The sequence below is a fragment of the Formica exsecta genome, unplaced genomic scaffold (genome assembly GCF_003651465.1).
Source record: "Formica exsecta isolate Colony F162 unplaced genomic scaffold, ASM365146v1 scaffold169, whole genome shotgun sequence".
Classification (NCBI taxonomy): Eukaryota; Metazoa; Arthropoda; class Insecta; order Hymenoptera; family Formicidae; genus Formica; species Formica exsecta.
Window position 1 is genome coordinate 46,378 of NW_021849006.1, and position 12,255 is coordinate 58,632.

The 12,255-nt window shown below is 27.4% G+C and overlaps 1 protein-coding gene across 1 annotated transcript in view; it reads left to right on the plus strand.

The window, feature by feature from the left end:
* Positions 1-966: 966 nt before the first annotated feature.
* The window catches only part of LOC115233266 (aminopeptidase N-like), a gene marked incomplete at its 3' end in the record, with an annotated part of 15,894 nt that continues 4,605 nt past the window's right edge, over positions 967-12,255 (plus strand). Inside the window, exons 1-8 of the mRNA XM_029803576.1 lie at positions 967-1,104; positions 4,022-4,626; positions 5,010-5,465; positions 6,512-6,695; positions 6,997-7,150; positions 7,421-7,502; positions 8,777-9,189; positions 9,770-10,050. Of these exons, the coding sequence (XP_029659436.1) occupies positions 4,049-4,626; positions 5,010-5,465; positions 6,512-6,695; positions 6,997-7,150; positions 7,421-7,502; positions 8,777-9,189; positions 9,770-10,050 (2,148 nt within the window). The remainder of the gene's footprint in view (positions 1,105-4,021; positions 4,627-5,009; positions 5,466-6,511; positions 6,696-6,996; positions 7,151-7,420; positions 7,503-8,776; positions 9,190-9,769; positions 10,051-12,255) is intronic.

Below are 12,255 nucleotides of genomic sequence, written 5' to 3' on the forward strand. Positions count from 1 at the left end.
AAATATTTAGAATTTTTATTTTACGTAAGTATGTATGTGTATGCATGTATAAGGCCAAAAATATTGCTTAGAATTCAATTGATTAGATATTAGTTATGTAAATAGCTGAATCTTGAAAAAAAATAAAGCAATGTTGATCTCTTTTAGAAGAAACATTGATTTCCACCATCACTGCTAAAATCGCAGAACGTGGAGTGAACTTCTTATGTAATTTTTTAAAATCATATTTTGTCTGTATCTTATATCTAGGAAACATGTAAGAAAAAATTATAGAAAAATTCGCAATAGCATAAAGGTTCATGATTTCTATCTGTATAGCTTAATAATATATGAATAATAAGAATAATATTATGAATGGATTTATATATACAAAAATCTAATATCTAAAATCATAAATGATAGTTTATATATAATATTGATAGCACAACAATTGCAAATAAAAATAGAAATTAAATTCTATAATGATTCAATAAGAGCATGTGCGAGTTAATACAAATTGATAAAATGGTTTTATTAGAATTAAATAATATATATGAAAAAAGAAATTTGTTGGTTTTAAATATGTTGTTATTTTATACAAGATGTACAGTGAGTTGCTGTGAATAAGCCGCGGGGAATTAACTTTTTTATGAAAGAGATACAGTAAACGAAACGACGACAAAAGATATACTTAGCGAGACGCTATCACGTCTCTTGATATAAAATTATAAAATAAAATTTTTTCTTAACTTGCGTATGTGTATTCATCTTTTGAGAAAAACTAATAACAAGAGATTAACAACAAGAAACAGTTTTAAATATATAAATATGTGTGCAAGAGTCTATTTGTCTCTTACATATTGATATTCGACTGTGTTTATCGACCAGCAATATATTATTAGCAACTTTAGAATTTACTAACATGACATTGTGTACTTATTGTAACGTCAGGTCAAGTCAAGATACCCGATAGCGTTGTCAGTTTTCGGTGGTCTGTCCGAACGACAAGATCGTGCGATTATATAGATAACTTTTAGCATTAGTAATCCTTGATAATTTCAGTTAATAACTACAGCTATCATTACAAAGGAATACTTTAATCAATATACAATATCAATATATAAGGTAAGTCACTAAAAATAGAATATCTCTTTTTCAAAAACAAAAAATACGTACACAATTTAAAAACGTATATAATTTTAAGACAAAGAATTAATATATCAAAACAAGTTTTACGCTAGCAATTCTATACCATTATCATATGCATTATTCTATACCAAACTACAACACTAAAAATTTTTACTTACGATTGAATGTTGAATTATATGCATATAATTTAATTGTATTTTCAAGAGAGAGAGGGAGGGGGGGAGAGAGAGGGGGGAGAGAGAGAGAGAGAGTCTTTGTAAAAAAGGTTTCAAAATAATTCGCGTGATTTCAATTTCTTTTCATTATCAGAAGGAAGGGAAAATAAAGGAAAAAAGTCTTGACTTTATAATAATAATATTGGTATAAAACTATCTAATTTAATTTACATAGTTGGATATTGCGAAAAGTTATACATATATGTGTGTAATTTATATAATGTGTGTTAGTAAATGTAAGTAAATTTAGTGTATCTATCATCTTTTTCTATAGCAATTGATTCATATTTATGATTAATAATTATGTCAAATTGATTATTTTTGGCAGAGAAACAATATATAAACAATAAATCTCAGAGTTTTAGTTTTTAAAAAATATACAGGGTGTCCGGTAAAGATTGTGCCAACGCTCGTGAGCGGGTAGAGCACAGTAATCTGAACAGAAAAGTCCTGTAACATTTTTTTATATAACGCGTAATAAAGGAATTATTATTGAGTAAAGTCTGGCCAATCAGCGCCAACCTTTAGCCGGGCGCACGTCAGTGAGCCCCGCGCTGTGAAGTGTGCGCCGCCGCATACTATCAGGCGGGCGGCTCACCGACGTGCGTCCGGCTAAAAATCGGCGCTAATTGACCAGATTTTACTCAATAATAACTCCTTTATTAAGCGTTATATAAAAAAATGTTACAGGACTTTTCTGTTCAGATTACTGTGCTCTACCCGCTCACGAGCGTTGGCACAATCTTTACCGGACACCCTGTATATATATGAATAATAAGAATAATATTATGAATGGATTTATATATACAAAAATCTAATATCTAAAATCATAAATGATAGTTTATATATAATATTGATAGCACAACAATTGCAAATAAAAATAGAAATTAAATTCTATAATGATTCAATAAGAGCATGTGCGAGTTAATACAAATTGATAAAATGGTTTTATTAGAATTAAATAATATATATGAAAAAAGAAATTTGTTGGTTTTAAATATGTTGTTATTTTATACAAGATGTACAGTGAGTTGCTGTGAATAAGCCGCGGGGAATTAACTTTTTTATGAAAGAGATACAGTAAACGAAACGACGACAAAAGATATACTTAGCGAGACGCTATCACGTCTCTTGATATAAAAATATAAAATAAAATTTTTTCTTAACTTGCGTATGTGTATTCATCTTTTGAGAAAAACTAATAACAAGAGATTAATAACAAGAAACAGTTTTAAATATATAAATATGTGTGCAAGAGTCTATTTGTCTCTTACATATTGATATTCGACTGTGTTTATCGACCAGCAATATATTATTAGCAACTTTAGAATTTACTAACATGACATTGTGTACTTATTGTAACGTCAGGTCAAGTCAAGATACCCGATAGAGTTGTCAGTTTTCGGTGGTCTGTCCGAACGACAAGATCGTGCGATTATATAGATAACTTTTAGCATTAGTAATCCTTGATAATTTCAGTTAATAACTACAGCTATCATTATAAAGAAATATTTTAATCAATATACAATATCAATATATAAGGTAAGTCACTAAAAACAGAATATCTCTTTTTTAAAAACAAAAGATACGTACACAATTTAAAAACGTATATAATTTTAAGACAAAGAATTAATATATCAAAACAAGTTTTACGCTAGCAATTCTATACCATTATCATATGCATTATTCTATACCAAACTACAACACTAAAAATTTTTACTTACGATTGAATGTCGAATTATATGCATATAAATTAATTGTATTTTCAAGAGAGAGAGGGAGAGAGAGAGAGAGAGAGAGAGAGAGTCTTTGAAAAAAAGACTTCAAAATAATTCGCGTGATTTCAATTTCTTTCCATTATCAGAAGGAAGGAAAAATAAAGGAAAAAAGTCTTGACTTTATAATAATAATATTGGTATAAAACTATCTAATTTAATTTACATAGTTGGATATTGCGAAAAGTTATACATATATGTGTGTAATTTATATAATGTGTGTTAGTAAATGTAAGTAAATTTAGTGTATCTATCATCTTTTTCTATAGCAATTGATTCATATTTATGATTAATAATTATGTCAAATTGATTATTTTTGGCAGAGAAACAATATATAAACAATAAATTTCAGAGTTTTAGTTTTTAAAAAATATATATCTGTATCATAACAAATATAAACATAATATTCGTTACGGTCCAATTTGTTTTAAAATGTACGACAATCAAAAGAAGTTGAAATAAATGTAATCTTATGTTGGCGGCTGTTCGGTCTTTGTTGCTTCGGTTAATACATTCCAATAAAAAAAAAAAAAAAAAAAAAAAAAAAAAAAAAAAAATAGACGAAGATTCCATGCTTATAAACATACTTCGATCTATTATGATCATATTTATAAAATCACATATAATCAGTAAAATGGTAAAATTAATCAGGTCAAAGTGTGATTATTTTCATATGTTATATATTTCTTCGTGTGCTTTACTCTATATAAATTATTAAATGCAAAATAATTTCAAAAAGATGTTAAATTATATTGATTATATATCTATAACAATACTATTATATATCTCGTGAAGTTTCAAGTATATTAGTGAAGAATGTGTATTGAAAAATGAGTCGTATAGTCAGCGCAAATGTGCTAAGAAACTGTATGTTATATTCTATTTATCTTTCTCTTTTACAAGAAAAAAATATTGTTGCAGATCTCTAAAATGAAAACTGGGATGGCATTCCTAATACTATTATTAAGCAGGGGGCTAATATTTATCAGCGCAACAGCTTTTGTCATCGACGACATTGAGACTTCGGAAACGATCTCCAACTTTAACAATTACCGTATATCGGATTATACAATACCGGAGCGCGTTGTCTCCAACAATGACACTAATTACCGTTTATCAAAGCACATAATACCGGAGCACTATTTTATCAAGATAGATTTATCAAATATGAGTCATATCATACATTACGAAACAATTTTTTTTTCCGGCAAAATCAGTATCGATTTCAGGATTGTTCATCCAACAAAAACTATAGATTTCCATGTACAAAGACCTTATATAAAAATTCGTGATTACATATTTTTTCGACGATCTAATATCAGCGAGCATGTAACGACTGATCTTGTGGAAAAGTCATACAATCCTTCGTCACATATTTTCGTTCTTTACTTCGCCGAAGAACTATCACGAGGAAATTACACACTGAAAATGGAGTTTGACCATAATGCAGATGACGAGACAAAAAACTTTTTCCAAATGTTCTATTTAAACGAAATAGGAGAGAAAAAGTGAGTAAATATTAAGATATGTTAAAAATATTGTTATATAATGTATGTTGAAAAAACAATTCATTACTAGATCTTATAAAATTCTTCCGATTATACTACCATGCTGGAAATTTTCTAAACATATACTATAAAGAATATCTCTTAATAAAATATAAAAATATATAGCTCTTTAATATTATAAAAAATTATATAAAATTTATTTATAAAAATGTAGATAATATGAGAAAATAACATCCCAATTAAATATATTGAAAATTGTTCTCTAAATATAAATATCATTTGCAAAATGGATTACTGTATATTCTACATCTTCTAATAGTTATGTGTCAATAATGTTTAGAAAATTCACATTAAAATTAAGATATGTCTTTAAATGATTATAGGTGGATGGTTGCAACACGTTTCCGGGGAATTGGTGCTCGACAGTTATTTCCATGTTGGGATGAACCGGAATTTACGGCTACTTTTCGCATTGCAGTTAAACATCATTCAAATTATACGGTTTTATCGAATACCCCGATATCTGAGGTGCATCCGATTGCAACTACAGTAGTGTGGAGAATGTTCGATGTTACTCCTGCAATACCTACTCATCTTGTGGCATTTACAGTGTTCGATCCGATCTCCGTTTACTCTTTTTCAAACAACATATTGTCGCCATCTCATTTAATATTTGCACAGCAATTTTATAAATTATTTATGAATTATACCACAAATTATTTACAACCCAACTGGAATATCTTGAAAAATGTTGAACAATATCTTGGACAAGTGCATCATATTGCAATTCCAAATTTCCCAAACAACGCTATGGCAAACTGGAGACTTAATTTTTATAGGTAATTTATATATATATATAATTAGAAAAAGAAATTAAGAATTTTACTGATTGCTAATTTACACATGGTTTAGAAGAATAGGAGTGAGAAGTAAGTTTATATTTTTAAATAATGAACGTTAAGCTATTGAAAAAAAATTATATTTTAATTTCAAAATTGAAGTATTCGGAGAAATATACGTAAATATATTTTCAGGATTTAATCGGTTTTAGAAAATGACGATAACATGTATTGAAAACACGTTAGTTTTCATATATTTATTAAACATCTGTATCATATTTATACCATACATTAAAAAAAAAAAAAAAAATGATCTCATCGGCACCTATAAATTTTAATTCTCGTAATAATAATTTCTCAATAAGGAAGATGTATTATTTTTTTTTTCTTTTTCTTTTAATAAAAGTGTGTGAAGTATGAGAAACTTTGCATATATATAACTTTATAATAAAGTAGAATGAGCCGATTTATTCATAGTTCCATTTTCCAATAAAGTACTTGTTAGAAAAATAGAAGCAAAGTCTTTTCTACGTCATTCTAAATTTTATTAAATTCTTTTTAATTATTTAATTCTTTATGAAACTGTATTTTATATATATTACTACCAAACCATTCACAAGAGAAAGAGACAAGGAACGTCCACTAAAATGAAAATAATAGAATAGAAATACAAATATCTTACAAGATATTTCACATTCTAAGAAAGAAATGATCAAAAATAACTTGTATTCATTCCTTAATGGTCTTATATAGTTATTAAATGTCAATCACTGAAATCAATAAAATTAATAATAAAAGTTAAATTATGTAAAAATATCGAACAAAACACAGTTTTATTTTAGAATATAAAAAAATAATAATATAACATAGTAAATTTAGCCTTTATGCTTATTAAAAACAAGAACCTGTTTATCTAACAATGAGATTTCGGCGCGCGTATATAATTTTGGGTTTATAACTTTTTCAGAATGATGTATAGACGCAATATAATTAAATTATAGCACAATTACACTGTGCATGCTTATAGTAAAAATTCGACATTTTAGAGAAGCTGATATTATCTATGAAGAAGGAAAAGATCCTGTTATGCGCAAAATAGTAGCAGCACGTTTAATAGCATGCGAAATGATGCAACAGTTGTTTGGTAATCTTGTCAGCCCATCCTGGTGGTCTTATCTTTGGTTGAACGATGGTATTGCTATGTTGTTCGGAATAGAAGTTCTCAATGAGGTTTTTTTATATATCCTTCCATACTTTTCATAAATTCTCTTTATTTTTGTTAAAAATAAGATGTGCAGATTATTTGATTGTATTTAATTTCTATAAAATCTTACTAGATTAGTCAAAAAATTGGATATATATTCAATTTAGAATAATTCCTAATATTTGGAATAAACTTAGAAAAATATTACTATATTTTTATTAATATTTGAATATAGCACATTTTCGACGATAATGAAAGAGATGCTAATAAGCTAATAAATAATACTGGAAAATCATAAATAAATCATTCACTTTCAACTTTTTCTAGATTCTCCCAGATTCCCGGATAATGGATTTGTTTGCAGTCCAAAATCGATATGAATCTCTTCATTTGGACTCCGGTTTTATGAAGCCTCTCACATCGAAGGTCGATAGCCCCTCTGAAATTAATTCACTTTTCTCTCATCCCCGTTACATCAAAGGTAAAGTTAATTAAATATAATATTATTATTATAAATTTCTGAACGGAAATGTTATAAAGGAACACAAAAAATAGCGTTTAACAATTTTATTTACAATTTATTTATATACAATTTTGCGGTTAAAATAGATAGAAATATGTATAATTAAAATTTTTTTATGTTAATTTTTTTTACGTCATCATTATATCCATTTATTTATAAGAGTACTAAAATAAATTTATTATAAACGTTTTTAATTATATATACATTAAATGATATGAATTGTTGTAGCATTTGCAGTATTGCGCATGTTACAACACGTACTTTCCGATGACGTGTTTCGACAGGGTATCTCATTATACTTTAGCACCTAGTAAGTAATAATTGCAATGTTATATTTTAATTTTATTTCGTTACATTTTACTAAATTATAATATAAATATATTTGAAACTATATTAAATTTAAAAAAACATAAGCATATGTATAAGTTAGATATTAGAACTTTATGCATTCTTTGTGTATGTATAATACTTCAATGAAAATATTAATAATAATATTTATAGTCCAGTTATGTAAATAATCTTTCTATACTACATACATTATATCATAATAATATAAAAAACGGGATGAGCGTCTTGTAACATTTGAATAATATTATAAATTATAATTTTAAACAATTAGTTTTGTTATTAGGACCTATTACTCTATAATTATGCAAAGTTTCAGATTTCTTTGAATTTTCGCGTTGCCGAATGTCCCTTGTGAGTGGTAGTTTTCGTTTCCAACTGCTTTTTGTAGGAAGACAAAACAAGGATAACAGTTTCTCCTCTTTTCATTACATGAGGTGTGTAGGTACTCGGTTTTGCCCCAACACGAAGAAAATAACAAACACGGCGGCAGTATACTCCGGCGTACAAAGTGACGATCAAAACTAATGCGATATATTCTCTAATATGTACAGAACGCAATGCTGCATTTAACGAAGCAGATGCTCTGTGTAGAAAAAGTCTATAACGACTCGATTGTTGCCTCGATATCGATCTTTTTTGGCCCGAAAAATTTGAACTTCTCTCAAAAAAGAAATATCGTGTGCACATGAGCACGGTTCATCTCAAAATAATGATGATATCAATGTACAACTAATAACACGAGTTAGCCAGAAATAGTAGCACTTATCACGAAGAAACAGAAGTACCCGGTTTGACCGGCTTACCCAGTTTTACCTTACTTTCTCCTATACATATATATATATATATATATATATATATATATATATATATAATTGCGCATGTTACAACACGTACTTTCCGATGACGTGTTTCGACAGGGTATCTCATTATACTTTAGCACCTAGTAAGTAATAATTGCAATGTTATATTTTAATTTTATTTCGTTACATTTTACTAAATTATAATATAAATATATTTGAAACTATATTAAATTTAAAAAAACATAAGCATATGTATAAGTTAGATATTAGAACTTTATGCATTCTTTGTGTATGTATAATACTTCAATGAAGTAATAATTTTGTCTGATAAAAATGTATTACGAGAGATATTTATTACCTATAGTAATATAATATTAATATTATAATATATAATTAATATTTAATTTTCACATAATATTTAATTTTCTGAATTTAGTAAATATAAATCTGCAAGTCTCGACAATTTCTGGACAGCTATGGAAGCTGCCCAAGATGAATCGTCAATCCAAGAAGATAGCAAATTTAATATATCACGAATGATGAATGCTTGGACGACGCAACCGCATTATCCCATACTAAAAATAAAAGAATATCATCATAATACCAGTAACATGATAGTATTGTTCGAAAATGTCCATGTATCGTATCTGAATGATTGGTGGATACCTTTAACCTTTATTACTATTGATGATTTTATATCGAATTATAATAATTGTAAGATCTTTGATAATGTATGGCTACAAACTGCGCCAATGCAGGTTCCATATCGTGAAATTATTTTAAAGAACAATAAAACTGGACTGGATGCTAGTCAACCTAACTGGATGTTAGTCAACTTACAACAAACTGGTAAATATTAACCGATAAATATATTATATACTTATATATTTATTTTATATATAATCGAGAATTTATTATAGTTTACATTATATTTGCAGTTTTTTTAATAAAAACTCAGGTTACAATATACCGCATACTTTACATAAATATAAGAATATTTAAAAAAGAAAACATCATATATATATATAAAATATAACCGTTATTAGAGTCTGTATTACCATTATTGTGTGAATTCAAAATTACATTAGATAAATTTCGGTTTGAATATGATTAGATCATTATTTATATTGCCAGAATCAATTTAAAATTTATACAAAATTTTTTGGGCAACTCTTTGCAAAACATTTCTTTACAAAAATACTCAATTTATTGTGAAATAATATTTTATATTAACTTATAATTAATAATTCACAATTAATTTGTTTTATATAATTTGTTAATTTATTAATAAATTTTTTACGCTTTAAATATAAAAAAAATAAAATTTTAAATATTTACAAAATTTCTTGATAAACTCAAAATATAAAGTACTTTATAAAATTATAATTAATAATAATATTATAATTTATAATTTTTTCTTACACAACAGGATATTATCGTGTCAATTATGATGTCCCTATTTGGCATAAGATAATCGATTTTATGCATTCTGAAGACGTAAAAATTAAAAAATTGCCTGTTTTAACTCGTGCCCAATTAATCGATGATGCGTTTCACCTTATGATAGCGGGCCAACTCGATTCCGTAATATTCTGGCAATTGTCAAAATTCCTAATGAAAGAGAAAGATTACATAGTATGGTATCCCATGTTCAAAGCTTTTGAATATATGTCAAGTATCTTGCCACTTCCAAAAGTTCAAGAAATCAAGGTAAATAGTAAAAAATTTCTTTAATAAAAGATATTATTTATAAAGTCGTTATGCATATATAGATCATTTTTTATCGACGATAGTTAGCTAATTAAAAACAAAATAAAATATATACAGGGTGTCCCCAATTTAAATGTCAAAACTTTAGGAGCGTGTAGGGGACCGATAAACTAACAATAAGACAAAAAGTCCTTTAGAGATTTGCTCGTTTTTGCTTCGTTTTGAAGAAAAACGCAAAAAATGAAACAAATAATTTTCACCAAAAAACTTAAAACAACACTAAAATTATTAGATTTATCAAAAAGTATTATAAAATAAAAATTGTAGAACATGGAATTAAGAAAAGAGAGTGAGTTAAAATTTACCTCCTGAGGTAAAATTAGATTAGAAACAAAATTTCGCGTTATCGCGTATTTATCTACAATCCTCTAATTTTACCTCAGGAAAATTTTAACTCACTCTCTTTTCTTAATTCCATGTTCTACAATTTTTATTTTATAATACTTTTTGATAAATCTAATAATTTTAGTGTTGTTTTAAGTTTTTTGGTGAAAATTATTTGTTTCATTTTTTGCGATTTTCTTCAAAACGAAGCAAAAACGAGCAAATCTCTAAAGGACTTTTTGTCTTAGTTTATCGGTCCGCTACACGCTCCTAAAGTTTTGACATTTGAATTGGGACACCCTGTATATATATGCATAACATTTTTTTTTTGTTTTGATGATTGAATTAGATTAAATATAGAAAAATTTTAAGACAAAGGGAAGAAAATATACGTTTTCAATATTTTATATATTGAATGTTAAACCTTATATATGTACCGTATATTCATAATATATTTATGTACATTTATTCATAATATTTTTATGTACATTTTTTATAATAACTTTTTACAATAACATAGAATTTATATCATACAGATGATTTTATGATATTAATATATATCTGACTTTAAAATGTCGGTTCATTCATTAACATATTAATTTTCTCTCTCATAAATATTTGTTGCGATTTAAATTTGTAAACGTTTTACAAAAAAAGTAGTTTTATAAAAAAAATATAAACTAAAAGAAAGAAGGATTTAAAAGAATTGTCACTTTAAATTATTATTTTTAATGATTTTTGTTATAAAAATTTAATTTATATATAATACATTTTCTTTATGAAAACTTCGCACACATAACATTTTGATGTTAAAATCTTAATAAAAAATTGTTATAAACAATTGTTTATTGCATCATGAAATCTGAGCTTCTTCTTACATAAAATATAAAAAACTTATCTCGCAAGATATCTTGCAAAACTTTCATTTTTAAACATTTTATTACGTTATTTTCATATGCAGATTATTTAGAAAAATCAGTTTATGCAAATTTAACTGAATAATTCCATTAAAGAAAAGTATAATTGCATTTTTCCGTTGCATTTTTATGAGTAAACTAGTCATAATTGTTATGCTGTGTTCAACTTCTTCCATTTTTTCTTTTGTTAATTATTCTTAAAAAAATACTAGTGAATGGTTGTTCTAGATCAGTGCTCGGATTTAGTTGCACATTTCGGCCCGATTCCGTGGCTCACGCCTATTGCCCCCCACTCACCGCTCATATGTTAGCGACGAGTCGCCAGATACGCGTAACTAAGGAGCGCGACGCTTTGTCTCAGGAGCGTCCGTATATAAGAATGCCCAAATATAATAATAAGACAATACTTTTCTATAAATAAAAGTTTTTCTTCAATATTTTATATCAATAAAATATAAAATATTGAAGAAAAACTTTTAATTTTGAGAATTTTCGCCGTGCATTTAGAAAAGTATTGTCTTACTATCCTATTTGGACATTCTTATATACGGACGCTCCTGAGACAAAACGTCGCGCTCCTTAGTTACGCGTATCTGGCGACTCGTCGCTAACGCACGAGCGGTGAGTGGGGGGCAATAGGCATGAGCCACGGAATCGGGCCGAAATGTGCAACTAAATCCGAGCACTGATCTAGACCATAGACATAGGCTGCGTTCCGATATTCACTGATATTCACTGCCAGTACTGAAAATTTATAGTGTACGTGACATAAACTATAGATTTTCAGTACTGGCAGTGAATATTGGAACACAGCCATAGTATATCTAGACCGAGCGTTTGCCTTTATTTAAGGAGTGGGGGTAAAGATGCACGTAGAAAAGGACATACTCTGTTTCGTGCCCCT